The sequence below is a fragment of the Gallus gallus genome, chromosome Z, assembly GCF_016699485.2.
Source record: "Gallus gallus isolate bGalGal1 chromosome Z, bGalGal1.mat.broiler.GRCg7b, whole genome shotgun sequence".
Classification (NCBI taxonomy): Eukaryota; Metazoa; Chordata; class Aves; order Galliformes; family Phasianidae; genus Gallus; species Gallus gallus.
Window position 1 is genome coordinate 7,367,843 of NC_052572.1, and position 20,821 is coordinate 7,388,663.

A 20,821-nucleotide genomic window follows, 5' to 3' on the forward strand; every position below is an offset into this window, starting at 1 on the left:
AGGAACCAGTGGTGGAAGACATTTCTCCCTCATCAACTTACAATCATTTACCAACTCTTCTCCACCTTCAGAGCTGGCTTCTCTCATTCTTTGTTCTGTCCCTGTTATCTTTGTCCTTTCTTGCCTTTATCCTTTCTTCCTTACTTTTTAATTCCACCTTTCTGCCTCAATGCATGGTGCTGGCTTCCCACTTCTCTCTTTTTGAGATCTCTCCCCCATACTTCAAGCTCCAAAAGAAGTCTTGCTCATTTTCACAGCAATATCCATGTCCTGGAGAGAAAAAGAGGGCTTAAAACTATTTCCTCATCTGTTTTAGCAAGCTGAAGAAGACTCAGAATACACATGATACGATGGTGTGGAAAGTGGAACACGTTATCAGTGACAGCTGCTACGTCTGAGTCGGACAAAAGACACCAGAAAATCATTCAAATAAACAGAAGTCTGTAAGATTAAATGAAATCCCCAGATAATTTATTAGATTAAAACCTCACATACATTTATAAATACACGTTCAAGATGGTATTCAACAGTGAGACTTCAGAGGCTACAGGTGGAAAGGGCATGATTGCTGCAGGTTCACCATGTGCAAGGTGCACAAAAGCAATGAGCACACAAACACGCGCAGTGCACACGTACGAGCCACTTGGGAAGAACACGAAATGAAGGTGTGGGCAGCAGCCTGGGCAGGAGTCACGTTTCTCCACAAAGTCTCAGGTAGAACACAGCCCAGTGTGCAGCTGAAGCGTATTAAGTGGAAACACTCTGGACAAACATTCTGTGGCTGGACTACCTCCCCAGCGGCAGCTTCCTAATATAGGAGCTTAAACTTAAAAGGACACTGTCAAGTGATTGCTTTTGCTAGTTTAATTTTAGCATTTCCTCTACTGTTTTAGCAGATGGAAAACAATTCCCCTCCCAGTCCCAAATACTGATTTTGTCCTTTCCTATTTGACAATCATTGATTTTTTTTCTAAGGCTATAAATGTTTTAATAACTTCAACTTTGTAGTGCCTCATGGCAAAATATCCTTGCTTGCACTGACTGCTAAACACTATTCCTAATGTACTGCTGATAACTAGAGCAAGAACCAGCATTATAAAAAATGATTTTTCACAGGGTCCGACAAATTAATAGCTTTTGCTTCTCGGTTCATATCTCACAGACAGTTAAAACATGCAGGTTTTCATCCATCAGATATTTCAACTATCTTAATTCTAGAATTCTTGCCTACATAAAGGTATGCCTCCTGTGTAGCTCTGACTGATGGACAGCACCTTGAGTGTAGAACCTGCAACCCTGACAATGTCATTTTAAAAAGAGCTACTACCAAAATATAGACTCGAGTCAAAAGTCACCATCAGAATTAGAATTGTTAATGGACAAAATGGATCATAAGGAATCCTAAAGCAGCTGAACACTGGCACCCACAAAGAACCAAAGAACATAATGCTCCCATGCAGTGTTCTCGACTGGGTACACAAAGGCACCTTTCAAGAGATATACTTCTATTTTTTGCTCTTTCAAAAGGTCAGTTAGCACTTATTAGAAAAGGCAATTAAAGTTTCAGTCAAACTGGAAAAGAGAAGAGAAGCAATTGGACTGAAATCAGAGAACTGTTTCTTTACAAATGCCAAACCGTAACAAAAACAAAACAAACTACACACACAAAAATCCCCAAACCCTAAGATCTATGTGTTGGTCATAGCTTTCATGGTTTTCTATGGTTTTCCTGTTGCTCCTTGTAGATTTTTCTCTGCCTTCCTCACCCCTGCCCTGCCTTCCTAAAGAAGCAGACTGCTTGCCCAGCAGAAACACGCTGAGCGAGAAAATCTATTGCCCCAACTGCTGTAGTTGTGTCAGAGCACCTATTATGTCTTTGGGGCTTCAAACACAAACCTGTGCCTTCACAGGTCAGGGTAGCAGAACTAGGGGGACACTGGACAGCAGATGGATATATTAGAAAGAACTGAAATGTCTCACTGACAGCAGGACAGACCAAGCAGGGTCTTTCTATAGTAGTCATTTTCTGGTCCAGTAATGCTGCTTCCCTCCTGTAAACTCCTCTGAGCAGCCTTTAAAATTCTGCTGGGATGCATGGAAAAGATACCACCTAATTTGTGATTAAGACAGAGCCTGAGTGAAACAACTCAGAATTACGGTTCATCTCCCCCTTCATTCTCCTTTTATTTCACTGCTATAAAAGCAGGGTGCTGCCAGGGGGTGCGTGCTCGATGCTCTGCACAGTGCACGCTCTCATCAGAGAGGCACAGTGGACATCACTGCTGAGCCTTGCTAGCTCCTTGCAGAGCACAGGAGTACCATTGCATGAGAGCAATGTGGGAGGCAGGCAGCAGCGATGCCCCAAGGATCAGGCCAGCAACCCGCTGCCATTAAGATCAGCACGGTTGCCTAAAAAGACCGTCAAAAAAGCCGCACTGGCCCACGAAGCAGTGTTTGGGAGCAAATGGCCTAGAACTTGCCCATATTGGCTCAATTCTACCTTTCCCTCGCTGCAATTTTACTGTGCAAAATGAGTATTTTAGCCTCATATTTCTAGGAACACATGCCGGTGGCTACTGTTACAATAAAATATGAACACTGCATTGTGGAGAAAATGACCATTAATCCTGTAATCTGCAGTCATTTTTACCAATTCTGCACATTTCTTTAAATAACCAAGTACATGCAGTAGATCGAAGTGCATTTAAATAAACTGAAATAGATATCGCATGAATAATTAAAGTCGGCAGGGAAATGTGCATTGCAAGCTGCTGGTGGAAATAATTACTGATTTGTCTTATTTACAATGGAGCCTGGATACCGGATCAAAATAGTGCAAGTTAGTGAAAATGTCTTAAGACTGTTCTTATCCTACCACTCCTATATATTTCATCTTGAAAAGTACATCACATAGGTTTTGGACCACTACAACATCTGACCATGTACTGCTATTTCAGGATTAGGTCTTCCAGTACACAAACTATGTCAAATAGCACTGATTTAAAGAGGAATGTATTTCAAATGGATGCCTAATACATCAACCTGCAACATCATCTATTCATGTTATTAGACAGTGTATAGTTGAGCTTACGATATAACCCCTAAAAACGCAGCGTGTTAAATACCAGAATGCTGAAGGGAAAAGTAGATCATAAAATCATTGACAAAAGCAGTAAAGTGCTTGTACCTTTGTAATATGCCAGGTTTTAAACAGACTTGTTTAATTAGAAAATAATCTACTTTGAACATTGTTGCTCTTGAATGTTAGGCAGTTTTTGCAAACTGCTTTGGAGCTGAAAATCGATAATGAAATATACTTCTGATATGAGGCTGGCAAAACTGTGACTTCAATCTATTAGAAAATGTTGTAGATGAAAAAAAATTCCATTTTAGAACGATTACTTGGCACATGAAAGATTCAGAAAAAAAAAATTAACGCTTTCTGATTGGTGTATCCCCAAAATATCCTTGCAGCATGATTACTAAATCCAAAATGAAACTAGATGCTAATTAACTGTCTTCTAGAAGAAGGAAGACAATCTGTTGTTGCTCAAATAATTTAAAAACGGTACTTAAACACAAACAGATCAGAAATAAAAAGGTACTACAAACTCTATAAAAGAGGTGTAGACCAAAGAGCAGTGTCAAATGAAGAAAATCTCCTCCAGCAGCCGTCTCTCCTCCAACTCGCCTGCTCTGCTTCTGGAGCCACGAGGGGTCTGGCACCAAGATGACGACCTGTGGTTCACACGACCAGGCACGTGTGTTTTGTTCTTGCCGTAGGATTCTCTGTAGTGGTGTCCTGGGGCACATATTGGACTCATAGCTTGAACCATGTCAAGAAGAGAAGCTTCATACCTACAGAAACACACAAAGAAAGCGAAGATCCATTAAGAATCACATCATCATGTAGGAATTGAATCCCATCCTTCCACCTTCACCATTCACAGTAGATCTACACTTGTCTGATGGGGTCCGTCAGACCAGAATGAGTTCTGTTATCTAAGTTCCTGTGAGGAATACCAACACAGAGGCAGTGAAAAAGAGGTGAGCAAAGCATGGATTCTTGGGTTATTTTAAGCTATCTCATCAGCTTTTCCATTTGATGTGTGTAATGTCTTAGTCACACTCCGGAGATTGAGGACTGAAGGGGGAGATATGACAGCCAAGTACACAGCACAGGTACGAGGACCCACACAGGTAATGGTGAAGTGACTTATATGCATGCTGCACTTTTTTGAATAGACCTCTACACTTGATTTAGTTTCCTGGGGATTTGAAAACAGCAGGAGACTTTATTATTATTGCCACAAACTACACGTGCTTCCAGTAAATCTCTATGCACTATATGGAGTCTGTCTGGTGGAAGCACTGAAGGAATATAACCTAAGCAAGGCAATACAAAATCAACACTTCAGGCACTATGAGAGAAGGCAAAGGTGCTAGACATTACTCAGGCTGTCCTTTAAGTGTGAGTACAGATGAAGGGGAAGGTTGCAAGCCACTGTTAGCTAGTAACATACACTGAATAATGGCTGTTGCTTTAAACAGACTTCCTATTAATATTCACACAAGACAAGACCTGATCTAAATACCAGCACAGGATTGATCATTACAATATATTTTCTCCTGTCCAAACCTAAATGTCTTAAAGAATACTGGTTCCACTGCCTCCCTGGGGAGCCTGTTCTCTAATCTAAGAGATATCACTCAAGAGTTTTACCCAAAAGTCCCTTTCATTCTGACCTGTTGTTAGCACTAACCTGTCTGATGTTTCCAATGCTGAAATAATTCACACACTCAACAACTTGCATGCACAGAAGATTATTCAGAGCAACCAACCTAAGGTACGAATGTAGCTGGTTGGTCTCCATAAGGTCCCTGCCTTGTAAGCAGAAAGACTTCATTCGTAGTGTGAGTAAACATCTCAAGCTGTTTCTTCCTTTGAGTTGCAGAGGAGGAGACTGAGAAGACTATGAAACTAAATCAGCCACCGTCAGAAAACTGACCATGACAAGCTAACCTAAGATACCAAGGTACTTAACTCAGAGGATTAACTATGGCACTGATAGGTTAATACCGACGTTAATGGCAATCATTAGTTATGCTCTTATTGCTCCAAAAAGTCAACTCTTTCATTTCCTTTAATATTTATTGTTCCTTCCAATTTGATGGTGGTCATCATTCCTAATACAGCCTGATTCAACATAACTGCATCTCAGTGTTCTCTCTTCTATTTAACAATCTGCATTAGTTTCCTCCAGACATACTAGCTTATATTTCATCCAATCAGAAACACACTTTGTAAAATTCTTTCATATTTTGCACTTGTCTACATGACTTTCTATCATCTATTTGTTCAAATCACCCCTAATAGCCAGAAATGAGTGACTCAAAACAAAAAATTGAGCTTTCATTTTGTTTCAAATGGACTGTGTAAACAGCTAACCCTGCTCCAACGTGATGCCTTACAGTTACTCCAACCAAGAACTTCAGAAGAACATAGGTAGCCATGCTAAGCCACTGCACACATGCCTGCTGTTCGTATTAGCATTCAGAAAGTATCCTCTAAAAACTTAAAGATATCTCCACTGCATAATGGAACAAGCCCTACTGCTAGTGAAAACTAGCACACAGCTATATTAGACTTTCCATGTAGAAAATGTTTTGGAATGAGTCTATACAGATATACACAGATGCTTTGAACCCAAAGAAAACCAGTTAACACATACACTGGTTTCATTAGCCACACCTAAAACTTTTTAGATTAATCTAGTCTAGCATACAAATGCTTATCTCCTCTGACTGTAGTGCTATCATAAAATTTCAATTTCTCCAGCAGCCACATTTAATCACAGATTAGGTAGGGAGAAACCAAACCAGCCAGTGCATTTATAGTAAACGTGCAGGCCCTAGATTTCAGCAGTGCCTTGGAGTTCATTTCTTCTGCAAGTTTATCTAAGTTTTACAGCATTTCTGCTATCAGGAAGGCTAAATGATTTGGCAGATTACAAGAGCAGCAAATACTGAAGATTATGTAAAAGACCAGGTGTTGTAAATCAGTCTATTTGACACCACAGTTATATATGCAATAAAGTGAATGAACTCTGCTAACAGAGCTCTATCTGATAAAGAGAATGCTCCTTGCAGGTATTTAGTGTTTAATCCAATGATAATGGCTTGCCCTAGTTTGTCTAGGCAACATCAAACAGCATCTGGCTGGAGGCAACCGAGTAGACCTAGAATGGTTTGAAGCTTGCAAAGACAATTTTCTCTCCATTTATTTGTATCCAAACATTTAAAGAGACACAGCCTGAATGCCCAACTCCTGAAACAAAACTTTCTCTAAAAACTGCATATGCATTCTTTCCGTGATCTGAATAAATGAGTAAGTAAAAACAGATTAAGATCACACTTCGTAGAGTCAGTGAGGTCAAAGCAGCAGCACCAGGCACCCAAAAGTCAGAACGTTTCAAACATAAAAACTGCTCTGGCAAACTTGGTTCGTGAATACCAAGTGCTTTTTTAATGGAAATTAACAGCCAGGAGTGTCCCTGTGCTCTTCATGCTTCCCAGAGAGGAAAAAATCCTGTATGCTTTGCAGAAGTACCAGCACCAGACATTAAGCTAGATACAGGAATTCCTCATGTATGGATGCTCAACCAAACAACCAAACGTCCTATCAGTGCTAGATGCTTACGTACATTTTCTTTTGTAGGTTTTGCCCTCTCAGCAGCATGGAAATGAGTCAGGCAACTGTCCCTTCAAAAACAGTGACAATCCAGTCTGTCTTTACCTTTTTGCTATATTTCCCAGTTTACTGGAAAGTCAGCGAGTACATCACAACAAACTGGAAAACAACACCTTTTCTAAGCCTGGCTTTGGCACTTCTCCCATGTGCATTTTTTCATGTAACTGTCATAAACTTGAAAATTTGTATGTTTCATCATGGGATAATAAAGTCTGTGAAAGTCTGTAAGCTTGGGTTAGAAGTTATATAGCTGCTAGGCTTTGGAGAAAATAGTCCTAACCAGTCTTCATAAATTCCACCAGGAGAGGGAACACGAACAGTGGGTGCACAGAGCATGGTGAAGGCAGGACCATACAAAGAGGGTAGCAACAGATGCAAAGAGAACAGACCAAGGTGAGTGCTGAACCTCTTCTCCCAGTGAAGAAAATTGACCTTTCTTTTTAATATACAAAGTAAAACCCCAAATAAAGCTCCATGCAGGGCAGCATGGAGGTGCCCAACCTGTCTGAGAGACAGGTAGCACAAGGATCAACCCATTGTAGCTGTGCCAGTGCAGAGCTGTGTCCTGGTCAGGCACTGCACAGCACGACTACAGTACTCTCCTAATCTCCTGTGTACAATTAATACGGGTTTCTGGAAATTTGTCTCCTCAGCTGCTGAAGTACTTCAGGAAATTATGCTGCAAACTTTCAGCATTAGCTTCTAATTAAGCAAGTATCTAGTAAAGTCTGCAAACACTCGATGTATAAGAGTTCTGCTGTCCATCGCTAAGGTAACAGGAAACGTCAGAAAGCGCTGGGGTTCAGAGCAGCTCTCCAAGTGTTTTCAGGTTTTAAAGAAGAAAACAGTACAAAAAAAATAAATAAAATAAAATAAACACAGGTTGGCACTGGGCCAAACCTTTCCTTCCACCGCATTTCTGCTTCACTGCCTGTGCAGCAGGGAGACGGCGCTCTGAGCATCTACAGGTGCGTCGTCCTTTGTGCCGCGCTTCAGATCTGAATGGGAAGGAAAGCTCTCACATCCTTATGACAAACACACAAATGTGGCCGTTGCTCTGGGAACCGTAAGTCCACTTATTCCCAGGATGGTTGCTGAGAAATCACCTGAAGCCATTTAGCATTCTATTTAAAAAAAAAACATGAGGCAATCAGAAGCAGTGGTCCTACAACGCACGGTACCTACAGAATGGTCAGGTTATGCAAAACAGCACACAGAATGCAGTTGATGATCAGAATATTAGTGAAAATGGTGTTTTTGAAGGGAACATCAGAGCACATTGGCATCAGTCAGCTCAACAGAGATGTTTGTTCATTTGTTTAGACTTTTGGGATACGCCACTGAATTTTTAATATTTGTCTATTTCCCATTGCTGGTAAAATATATTTCTTACGTGCTGTTCAATTTTTAAGCCACACTATTGTATTTCCACGTTGTGCAGTCCCATCTAACTAATAATATCATTCGCTCCTTCCTGTAAAAACAGCACAACACCAAACAAGCTTGATATTTGGAGGAGCAGGAATTTCCCCAGGAGGCAAAATAACTGAACTTATTAGAGTCATAAATACTCTGGCAGTGAGATATGTGTATATTTCTTTAAACAAGCACTGTCAGATATTATTTGATCACTATGTTCAGAGATATCTTTTCATTTACAGTCTCTGAAAATTTATTCTTCAACCATAAATGTGTACAAAACACAGAATGTCTCTTCCGCAAGGTGATGGCATTTCAACAAAGCATACTGGCAATACGGTTTTGGAGATTAGTAGCTATATAGGCTTACTTTATTTAACTGTATATACCAGAGGAAATAAAAAGGTTTATTTTTATACTACTGCTTATATTTTCAACATAAAGTTCAAAGTGATTTACTAATGTTACATGAACTGCCTTTGAATTACGGTACAGTATTGTGCCCAAGTACAAAGCCCAACACTATTTTGTATTCATAAAACATCATCTGCCTCCAAGCATTTTACAAATGCTAAATACAGCTAAAAACACATTCAAGGGGTAGGGAAAAGACCCATTTTACAGAAAAGGAAATCAGGCTTATTGCTATTATAAAGCAAATGTCAAATCCCTACTTGATTAGAACAAACAGGGCAAATAAAAGCAGCTTCCACAGCAGACAATACATATGTAGATAAGAAAATGGCCTCGGTGGTCAAATGACCTGAAAACCTGAAGACAACACACTAGCAATACAGTGTGAGGTCCTATGGAAAACACTAGCTGTAATGACTCCTTGCCCATCCAGAAGCTAAACCAAGCTCTATAGAATAAAGGCTGAGATCTACCCATATTCAAGAGTCCCAGCTGCTTTCTGCCATCTTTATTCTTGTGTCCACAATTGTCACACTAGGGATGATAGACATTACATTCCTGGCTGTCATTGCAACAATGTGTTGTTCACAAATCTGTCCGATTTATTTTTCATCCTCCAGCTTCTGCAATATCCTGTGACAGCAAGCACAAGATGTTCGCTACTATGGAAAGACACCCTCTTGCTCGTCCTCTAGTTTCACTGAGTGCTTTTTAAGGATTGACTGCAGTTATGTGATAGCATCTGATGAACAACAGTTCCTCTTTAAATTTATCCCTCACCTTCACTATTTTGCAAACTTTGTCAGTATTCTCATTCAGTCTTTTCCTATCCAGTGTCAACAGCTTTTCAGTCCCTCTTTGTGCAGTAGTTGTTCCATCCCCTTGATCACCTTAATTGTCCTATGCATCTTTTCTAGCGACCACTATCTCTTTCTTGAGAGGCAGAGACCAAAAGTACTCAAAGTGCAAGTACACCAAGGCCTGTGTACCTACAAGCTTTTGTGAAGCTCTGTGGAGCCTTTGACTTCACAAATGGTAAAAAAAAAAAAAAAAACAGGTCTTGAGCTCAGTATCAAATAAGCACACTGTTGACAGCTCTTCCCTATGTAAATTACCTTTCTGCCAATCAATGTTGATGCTTTTTTGGAGTTTCTTGCCACATACATGACATCTGACTACTTGAAAGAACTCCACGGACATTAGGTTACCCATCTACAAACATTAGGTTATCTGGAATATTTCACTGTTCATCTCTTGCTCCAAGTTACTGATGAAGAACCATTCTGACACTGAGACACCCTGCTACCAACTCTTCTGCATCATGAAAAATAAACATTAAGTCCCTTTGCATGCTATCAAAAAAACACCAGTAAATATAGAAGGAGTTTCCCCTAATCCTGCATAAACCTGGATGCTCTGTTGTTGAGTCTTGGCAACAGCCTTTTGAGAATCAAAACATATTATGTTCAGTGGATCCTCTTTGTGTCACTAGATTTTCTGTTTCATGATGCAGAGGTCTTACCTGATGTTTCATTCTTTCTTCTCTTCCTCCCTGATATACAGAGTATAATCCAGGTTTTAGCCAGCATGCTATTTGGCCCAGCAAGCCTGAGCTGAACATAGCAATGAACACCAGAAACTAGTTGGATAGCAAACGAAAGCTGAAAAGATAAACTGATTTTGCAGTCATGCCCTGAAAGCCCACAAGCCAAGATAGGGGACCTTGCCTTTCACGTGATCTGATCTTTAGTGACCAAATAACACTCTGGGGGATAATCCCTTGTATTGACTTCTCAAGATGCTGAAACCTCCCAAAAATGAATACAGTGAAGTGCAAGTGAAGGCTCTTCGAGCCTAAAACATCAAGAGGATGAAAAAGATTAAACAAGGAATCAGAGACAAAGGGACTGTGCCAGTTAGCCTGAGATTCTCATTTGACGTTCATGTGGGTTGGGACTCAGAGTTGACACTTCACCATGGGAAACAGGAGGAGGCAAATTAAGCAGTGCTGTATGTATCTAAAACAACTCCAGGTTGGGACAACTCCAGGTTGCCTACAATGGGTCTGTATTTTCCGAAAGTATCTCAAAGTTTCTCAGTTCTTAAAGAAAAAGATCAGACTGAAGAATAGTTCAAAGCAATTAAAAAAAGATCTAAGTCTTTTATTTAAAATACATCACACAATGTAAAACAGAATATATTTACAATGTCCTCAGCAAAAGCCTCCTGGAGTGCTGTAAAACCCACACCCACATAATAGAGAGCTTATGGTATCAGAGACTTTAAAGAATTCTCTGAGGCAGTTTTCACAGAATCATAACCTAGAGAAGGAAAAGACTTATTAGATCATCTAGCCATCTCCCCGCTGACGGAGAACAATTCCCTACAGTGTGCTTCCTAACACTTTTTGCTAACAATCAGCCCCTTGCTATTCTCCTTGGGAGTCCATTCCACAGTCAAATATATCTCACACTATCATTACCACTATTACTTATTTATAGGCTACAGCATAACCTACAGGACCTTGGAGAGGATTAGGGGGTCCTATTCCACAACCACTTGTAAGAGTAAGTGGTCAAAAGGGCAGAGAGTTGCAAGAATTTTTGCTTTGGAGTTGGTAGGAGGAAAATCTATGCAATGCAAACAAGAACACACTACATGAACACGTTTCTGATACTCAGCTACAGATAGCCAAAGAGGTTTTATCTTCCTCCCAGTTTCACACTACAAGCCATCTCCAATTTTGGTGCAAATACTCTTTAAGTATTTGAATAACATTACATTCCTCCCCTCTGTTCCAGTCTCAGTCAACATTTATCTGAGCCACACGTCTTTTAATCTTCTCTCATAAATCAATACCTCTAGCACAGCAACAGACTTTGCCACTCTCCTCCTACCTCTGTCGGTATATTTCCAGCAAGCCATCACCCAGAGACCAGCACCGCATTCCCTCGGTGTGGTTACACGTAAGAACAAAAGCCAGCTCTCTCCACCAGTCACACAATGCCTCAGATGACAATGGCCTTTTTGCAGCCATTTCATGGCTCTTGTGCCTCTCCTAATTAGTGTGACAAGCTGCAGTGTAACAAATTGCTGTATGCTGTAAGACCTGCAAATCAGTGAAAAGAACGCCTCATTTTGTGGGGTTACTATTATCCCTACATCTTCGGGCAAATGGTATCAGAGATTACAGCCCTTGCATGGGAGAACATGGAGAAAAGCAGCGTCATTTGGTACCGACATACATCCTCACTAACCAAAATAAGCTGCACACAGCAGCATTACGGGACGGTAGTAAAGAGCTGAAGAGGACCTGGTCTTTAAGGAGGCTGAGCACTGCTGGATTAACCCTGTCTTTCATACACCAAGCAGAGACGGTGTGCTACAGGATACTGAGTTCCACATCAGCATCTCAAACTTTTGTCCTAAGTCAGAGCTGATAAGAGATTTTTCTTTTGCAGTTTTCACCCTGGCTTCACCTATGATAACATCCAACCGGCTGTTATTACTGAAATAATGGTTACTGCTGCTCTCATTCCTCATCGCTAAACAGGTCATTTTCACTTACCACTAGTCAGAGACTAACACCTGCTTTCCTCACCTTTCCACAGTCTGCCTCAGTGCTCCCAACCCTCAGTTCCCCTGCCTTTTTACTCCTGGTAATTCAGCCCTTTACGTTATTTTTTCACCGGACTTTCACTCAGGCTCTGCTGCCATGTTACCAACCTGTCAAACTGAAAGGACTGCTTTATTGTTTTTGTCTCTGTGTGCTTTTAGTACTTAAAAAAAAACAACAAAAAACACAGACCGTTTCTTTTAAGGCATAGCTGCAGGCAGCTGAATTGGCATAACTGAGGTTGTAATAATTCTGGAAGAGGGAGAGTGAACAAAGACTTGAGTGCTGGGAAGTAAAGAAACCTTTTAAATCATATCTGCTAGTGACAGAAGAATAATTTAGAATGAAGTTTTAGTATAAAAGAAAGAAATTACAGAACCATGGAACTACCATGGAGTTTAACAACCACCTCTGCAATCACTCTGTTTGTATTGTCCTTCTCTCCCCTCCCACACACCCATTTCTGTCTCATCAAGTCTGAAAGCTCTTCAGATCAGAAAATGAACCTCAGTCTATGTTCAGCACTGGAGGCCCTGATTCTGCCCTGATATTACATAATAACTTTGCACTTCAGAGCATGCTTAGCTTTTATTCCCTTTAAGCACTCTGTCATCACAGCGTATCTCCAGCAAGATCTTCACCCTTTATTGTTATGGGCCAAAACTAAGCTGTCATCATATTTTCTGCGATACCTCATCCCCCTACTTCTCCTGCCTTAACAGCCTTTTTTCTCATTTTTTTTTTCGCTCTTACAAGTTTGGCCCCAAGCATTTTTCCCCTCAAAGCAAGCTCTAATTCAATGAGTCATCTTTAAAATTGTGCTTTTTCTTTTATAATACGCTAAAGCCCCTGACAAAGGGTTTGCATATGTATGGTACAATGCAATTCTGCACCTCTACTCTACCATTCCAGGTCTTGCTCCTTGGTTTTGATTTCTTTTTCATGTTTCATCTCTTTTTCCTACTGTGCTTTCAGCAAAGCTAGGACAGAATAGCACGGAAAATGCCCCATACGGAGGCTAGAACTTTGCAGGTACTTTGTAGGTACTAAATAACTTTTTAAAAAATAATTTAAAGGGGCATGGCTCAGGGGGAAAGAATGAAAAAAAAATCAGCTTGCAAACTCCATAATCATTTACATGGATTGGCTATCTGCCTTTCTTCACAAGCTCAGTCCAAATTCCCAGCTTGCCAGATAATAAATCAACTTTTTGCTTCAATTGTACAGTCACTGGAAGATCTGCAGAGTTTTAGGTCAAGCATTTATAACCATTTTATGATTCCAAAGTTTCTTACTTTGTCATTTAGTTACTGAACTGTGAGCTTTCATTGACTTTCTAAGCATTGTGGCAAGAACTGCTACTAGCTGTGCAAGATTTAAAACCTCATTGAGCAGAGGAGCAAAATCAGGGCTGTGGTAGTTTTAAGTATATATTGGGGTGGAATCGTGACCCTATGGAAGCCAATGGAAGTTCTGGCACTGGCTCACTGGGGCTGGGCTACTTCCCTGTCTGCTGCAATTTGTTGTGTCAGGATGAATAGGTACTGCAAAACCTCTATTCTACACCTTGGAAATGAGATGCCTCAGTGAATGCTTGGAAATTATTTATTTTACCTTTTCCTTTTCTTTTTTCCTTCTATCTTGGTGAAATATTTTATACACAGTCAATTGCTGTACCTAAACACCAACTCTTCCAGTGGATCTGTATTATTCTTTGCCTCCTGCTTGTCAGCTTAATTTCTTCTGCTGTGGCATGGAGTGTTTAATAGCAAAATCCAGCACTCAAATTCTTTTGTTTCTTAATTATCTCTGCCCTGTCAGCTGTATCAGTGAAAACAAGTTACCATTAGACAATTCAGATACCAGTAAACACCGAGTTGTGATAATATAGAGTCCTGTATGGCTGTCATTACGGAAAAAGCTTTCTCAGGGAGGTTTGAAAAAATTAAATAAGCCCAGAACTTCTAAATGACTGAAAATCTACAGATATCTTAATTATTCTTCAATATCGTAATCATTCTGAAGAATCATGATCTTGTATAATGGCCATTTTAAATGAGAGGTTTGCTGCTCTGCACAGTTGCCACTGCCTTCTAATTGTGAATTAAAGCATAACTTAGCGTGGCTTTATGCCAGCATGACTAGAAAAATTTACAGACACTAACTCTGGTTGAAAAAGGGAGAAAAAAGCAGTTAGATTTCTTTAAGTAATAGGAAATCACTCACCAAGTTGTACTTTAAAACAAAACACTAGAGCTTTAAGTTGACAAACTGACTTGAATTAAACCACACAAAAAAAGTGCTTGCACTGTAAATCTTACAGGGCAAAAGTGATGGTAGGTTATCATTCTGTTTATTAGCATGCACTTTGCAGAGTTCAGGGCAAGTATGGATACGCATTCATTCCATTTTATGCCACACATTACTGAAAACACATTTCCCATAAATAATTCATAAATGCATTGTCTGAAATTTCAGATTCCAAAAATATAACGTGGTTTTCAACTTTATGGTTGCTTGGCGTTCAAAACAGAAATAGACAATTGGATGGATGGACTTGGCAACCCTGATAAGAACCCATCAGTCAGAATTGCACTCCAGAGGTAAATGCAAACATCTTCCAGCTCCTGATCCATGGGTGATATCCCTGTGCTTGCGCTGGCAGTCCCTTGGTGGGGAACAGGGAGAAAAAAAGAAAGGATAGAAGTAACCAAGTAGTGAGTAGAAAGTGAACGGTCAGATACTTGACTTTAAAAAGCACATTTAGCAGAAAATAGAGTGTCCTGGTCTTCTCTGGTCATGAGCTGGGTGCAGGAGACCCAGGAGGAAAAGGGCACTTCACCAGGTAGTATGATGAGAAGCTAATGGGGCTGAAGCTGCCAAAAAAATCCAGAGGAATTTAAATTTGAAGTACAGTAATTGTCAAAAATACAGAGAATGGACATTCTCTGGACAAGAATGGGCTTGCAAAAAGCCCGTCTTCTGGCCAGACTACACCACAAACCTGGGCTCTGCTTGTTGCTCTGGGCTCTTAATTGCTATGACTTCATTAATTGTAATGGCATAGCAACTGGCATAACCTTTTACGACAGTTATGTTAGGATACAAGAAATTAATAGAAACCTGCAGTTCACCTGAAGTCTAATCTCTGCTGGGAGCAGAGTGACCACAACTCCTTCTGAAGAAACTTCAGTATGCTTTATAGGGTACAGCGGTTAAGTTTTACATGCCCTGTGGTTCTGTATTGTGCTGACATTATATTTGCAGTTTACGCTCAGTAGCTTCTTTTTCCTTCATCACGTACTCAGACGCCTCACATCAGACAGCAACTGCTTTCCAGTCAGATTTGCATTCACTGGCACTGTTCTGCTCACCTCCAAGTGAGAGGCACACGTAATTTTGGGTCCTTTATCTAATGAAACCCTTGGTGTCTACCCCAAACAGAACCCCCCACATCCTCCTTACACACCAGCTCTTTCTTAAATCACATTCATTCCATTTTTCCTGTGAGCAAACATTCCAACTGAGCTTGAATTCTCAGCATCCTAATGTATTGATTGCTTGGGTGCAGACCATACATGATGAGACAACACTCCCATAAAAATTGTATTCCAGTATCCAATTGCTGTAAAACCTCCTGCTTTGCACTGTTAAACCTCCTGCTCTGCAGTGGAAGGGTTGGGACTATCTGATGCTCCATTCATTTCCAGGTGCGCTTCTCAACTCTCAGGGGTAATCTCTAAATCAGCTGAGATTTCATACATCAAAGATGAGGATACATAATTCAAGAGAAGCCACTGAGATAAAACAGCTGTAAAAAAAGCGCAGTGTGGTGGTGGTGCCTGGTTCAGCATGTCAAAGAGGGGTGACCGTTGGCACAGAGTTGCACACAGCTGGCACAAGTGCATGCCGCGTGGCAAAGCGGGTGGCGTCTTTGTGAGCTTGATAGGGACACGGGCACTCAATAGGCTTGACACTGTGCAAGTGCTGAGTTAGAAGGCACCCTACAGAAAAAGCCAGCAGTAAAGCACAGACTACGAGGTACTCAGGCCTGGTGTCCCTTGGCCGTAGTCATCACAAGCTAACAACCTCTTTCAAAAACTTTACACAGGTGGTAGGCGTCCCACTGAGATAAATTACCTACTTTTGGTTGCTGAACAGATGGGCAGGGAAGTGAAATTTTAGTTTGTTCATTCCCAGCAGTAAGTAGCAAAGATGATCTCGGGCTCTGCAGGATTACTTTTCGATAACCATACACCTGTGGATAGTCCACGCTTCTGTCAGAAACTACATAACGTCATTGATACACCACAAAATAAGGCTGGGCGCTTAGTGGCTCATAGGACTAATACTAAGTTTCTGTATCATCCTGAATAAATGAAAGGCTGAGAAGGGCAAGAAAGCATTCAGAGAGAGACCTCAGCTGGCAGGAGAAATAGTCCAACAAGCATCTCATAGCATTCAGCCATGGGAAATACAAAGTCCTGCACCTGGGGAGGAATAACCCCTGGCACCGGTACATGCCAGGGCTGACTGGCTTAAAGGCAGCCTTGCAGAAAAGGAACTGGACAAAAACCCGAATACAATCATAGAATCTTTAAGGTTGGAAAGACCACTAAGTTCTTCCAGTCCAACCATCAGCCCATCCCCACCATGCCATTAAGCCACGTCCCTCAGAGCCACATCTCCATGGTTCTTGGACACCTCCAGGGATGGTGACTCCACATCTCCCCAGGCAGCCTGTGCCAATGCCTCACCACTCTTTCTAGGAAGACATTTTTCCTAATATCCAACCTGAACTCTTACCCTAACACAACTTGAGGCCATCATCACATCTCATCCTATCACTGCTACATGGGAGAAGAGGCTGACCCGCACCTCTTCACAACCTCCTTTCAGGGAGTTGTAAAGAGCAAAGTTTAATATTTAGAAAAAGGCAATTGAGGGGTTGGAGTACGTGGCATGCAAAGAATGCCTGAGAGAGCTCCGACTACTCAGCCTGGAGCAAAGGCAACTCAGGGTGATCGTACCGTGCCTACAAATACTTGATTAGCTGGGGAAAGAAAGCAGAGCCAGTTTCTTCTCAGTATAAGGAGAGGTAATGGGTGCAAGCTGAAACACAAGCTGACCCTGCTCTGAGCAAGCAGCTGGATTAGATGATCCCCGGAGCCATTCTATGACTTTGTAGTGGTCTATTTTTCCCTTCTTAAACATATTAAACCTCAGGACAGTGTATGAGAGAATACCAAGGATGGACTGTTGAGGACTGAACTCTGATTTGCCCATATAGTACAGGCACCGTGCAACCGAGGAAGCTTAAACTGCCAGTGCCTGCAACTGCAAAGCCCCATAAACTAACCCATGCATTAACCAAGGGCTTCTGCACAGAAAGATTTGCAATTCAGTAAAATCAAACTGGCTGCATGAGAAACATGATGATGTATTTAAATACGGGGTTTTGCTCCCTTCCCCACATACTTTACCGAATCACTTGAATCTATTCATGTACAAATGCATCATAGTGTAAGCACACAACCCCGTATAAATATGTATATAAATATGTAAATATTTAGGAACATCCATATCCACACATTAAGAAACTTAGTGAAGATGTGGTTAGTATCCGCACTGCAAGCTTGCAAATATTTTTCTGGCAGAAATCTCCAGCTAACTTTACAGCAAGATCTCTCCAAGGAAACAGAACTCTTGCTTTAAAAAATAAAGAGGAATAAAAAGGAGCACGCTGCAAAATGAATGTGACCCAGGGACTTACCCTTCTATGCAACAACACAAGTAGAGAGCACAGAGACAGTGAAGTCCGCAGGGCGTGAAATTAAAATTTTCACACAGATACAATGAAGTAATGATACAACGTTACAACCTTGGCACAAAAACCTTCTGGTTTGAGTGAAGTCATGCGATGTTACGGTTTGTGCGCGGGTAGGAACGGCCTGCTGCTAAAAAGTTCGTAACAAAACAGGAGGAGAGAAAGCAAGGGGACTGTGTGGTAATTACGAGAGGGCTACGCGTTGTGGTGATCCAGACCCTCCTCACGTTGCTCATCACAGCCATATCGAGCTGTCACTGCAGGCTCAGGTAAAGAAAGCACACTTCTTTCTCACACCTAGAAATCTAGGAGCTGAGATGCCAACAGGAGATAGGGAAAAGACTGAAAGGGATTTGAGCTTGGCAAGGAAGGGAGAGGGAGAGGACATCTCTCTCACTAGATCAGCTTGCTGCCTTTGAACGAGGCGGATGTGCAGGCTCCAAATTCCAAGCATATGGATAGGAGCAGGGATGCACAGAGCAATTAGCAGAGTCAAGCTGGGATGAGCAGCAGCTGGAGCACTGCTAAAGTCCTTCTAGGAATTGCTTCATCTCATAGAGTGAAAAAGGGAAAAGCAGCGCTGGAACAGTGCGGACTATTTGGAAAGGACAAGGTCATGGGAACAGAAATGGGGCCTGTACAGTTCCCTGGCAGATCCACATACAGGGGCATGGACACAACAAAAGAACTTCATACATCAGACTGGAGACTTGCAAAGAAAGCCATATACCTACACACTGCAACACCGAATTATCAGATAATCTGCATGGAGCAGGAAGCATTTCATTTCCAAGAGTATGAAAAAGCCTGCAAACTCATAAATCATAAAGCTGCTTGTACATTATGATGTTTCACAGATACCTGGTAGACTGACAGATGTGCGTGCATTCAACAAAATGTATTTATAGGTCTGAACTGTGGGGGGAAAAAATAAAATCTGCATTCAGCTCTGCAGCTTCATCTCCAAGCACGATCTCATGGTCAGAGGCACACACACAAGTACTGCTGGTAATGAGGGGTGTGTGCCACTCACGCTTCTGGAAATGGAGCAGGAAAAGTCCACACGATGGTGCAGAGGTCATTCCTGATAACGGCGCGTTTCTCACCCTGCTGATCCAGGGCAGGACACACAGAGAAACATACACCCAAATGCGACTTAATAAAATCTTTAGGTCTCCAGCTTATTAATTTTTTTAAAAAATTTTCTCATTTCATTCCAGTGATTTCATTAGGTTAGACTTCTTCATCTTTATTAAAAAATAATCAGAACTGAAATGTTTCAATAAACTCAATTTCTGTTTTAAGCAGTATAAGATGATTCAATGCAGATGAAGCAAAAATGAAAGTTAAAAGTACAATGGCATTAGAGGCTCTGGGAATCTCACTTAAAAGATTTTAAATACATAAATTATATATTAGTACTCCAGAATGTCTTTTTTGTTATGATTATTTATTTATTTTTTTAACAGAAAAAGAAACTTTGAAAGCAAATTTCTCACTCAGCTTTCCAGCTGTACATATCAAAACAAATGTCTCTAAAGCTTATGGTTATGAAGAAGGAGAGAAACAATACTTAAGGCACTGCTACTAAAACAGACAGAGATAACTTTGTACAGGACTATTTATGGTCAGTGAATGCTTAATTTTCCACCGTGTTTTCAAATTATTTCTCCCCAACACAATCAGAGTACAAGAAATAATTTTGCCTTTTTTCTTGCGGAGGGTCATAAATGAAGTACAACCTCATAAGCAACACAAAACAGATCAAAATTATTATACATGACCCTAAATTACAGAGGAACTGGAAGTAAGTCGTAATAAGAAATTTATATGCTAAACCTTATCAGTATCTATAATGAAATCTGAAGTGGAAAAAAAAAAACAAACAAAAAACCCACACAAACAAAAAAACCCAAATCCTTCAAGATTATCGAAAAGTTGAGGAGATAACTTTATTGCTACAGTGATGGCATGCCAAAACCTAAATTACCAATATGTAATAGCATGTGTTTTTGAAAACAAAGTGTGTTCTAGGAAGAGAATAAAAGTCACACCTTGCAGCAGTAATTGGAGCTGTCAGCTGCAGCAAAGACCTGCAAACTGACTTTAACAATCTCCTTGCTACAGCATGGGGGTGACCAGGCGGTGGGAGGTGGACTCTATGATCTTTGCAGGCTCCTTCCAGCTCAGGATTCTCTATGCCTTCATGATTCTAAGATTCAATGAAAAGCAGAGATTCACAAAAATAGGAAGTCTAAGTATCAGCTAAAGCCTAGAGGAAGTAAACTTACATAGGACTAAGAGTGAGTGACAGAGCCACAGTAGAAAAGGCTGTTCACCATGAAGTTTCTGATGCCAAAGAGGACGTGGTGGATGACTTATCACAAGTGAAGGTGTCATATAAATACATTACAGAACAAATCAACAGAACGAACGATAGTAAGCAGCTGGGATCAGCTGCTATGCATTCAAACTTCTGAGGGAGTCTAGGGGTGAAATAGCTCCACTATTAACAGTAAGGTGCTAACTATGACATAGTTGCCTAAAACTGCCTCAGTTGAGAGCCAGTGAGAATTGGCAAATGTAAGGTTTATTTTTAAAATGATCCGCAGTAATACACAAATATAAAAATGAAGAAGGTTGGTGATTAGAACAAGCAGATTGATAGGAACTATAGTAAAGAAACTTCCACAATACAAACTTGATCTATTGGTGAAAAGTATATTTAATCATAGTCCATGGAAAATATCTACTAGATCTGTGAAATTATTATGCAACTGGAGAAGAAAAATAG

At 40.8% G+C, this 20,821-nt stretch overlaps 1 protein-coding gene across 6 annotated transcripts in view; it reads right to left on the reverse strand.

Annotated features, from left to right (window-relative positions):
• Positions 1 to 449: 449 nt before the first annotated feature.
• The window catches only part of KIAA1328, a 181,711-nt gene continuing 161,339 nt past the window's right edge, over positions 450 to 20,821 (reverse strand). For 5 of the 6 annotated variants that reach the window (XM_015277296.4, XM_015277299.4, XM_015277298.4 and 2 more), the window contains one exon: positions 450 to 3,858. In XM_015277296.4, coding sequence (XP_015132782.2) covers positions 3,645 to 3,858 — 214 coding nt within the window. In that variant the 3' untranslated portion in view covers positions 450 to 3,644. Of the gene's footprint in view, positions 3,859 to 20,202; positions 20,240 to 20,821 lie in introns of those variants that run through there. The other variant, XM_015277303.4, reaches the window with a different exon arrangement.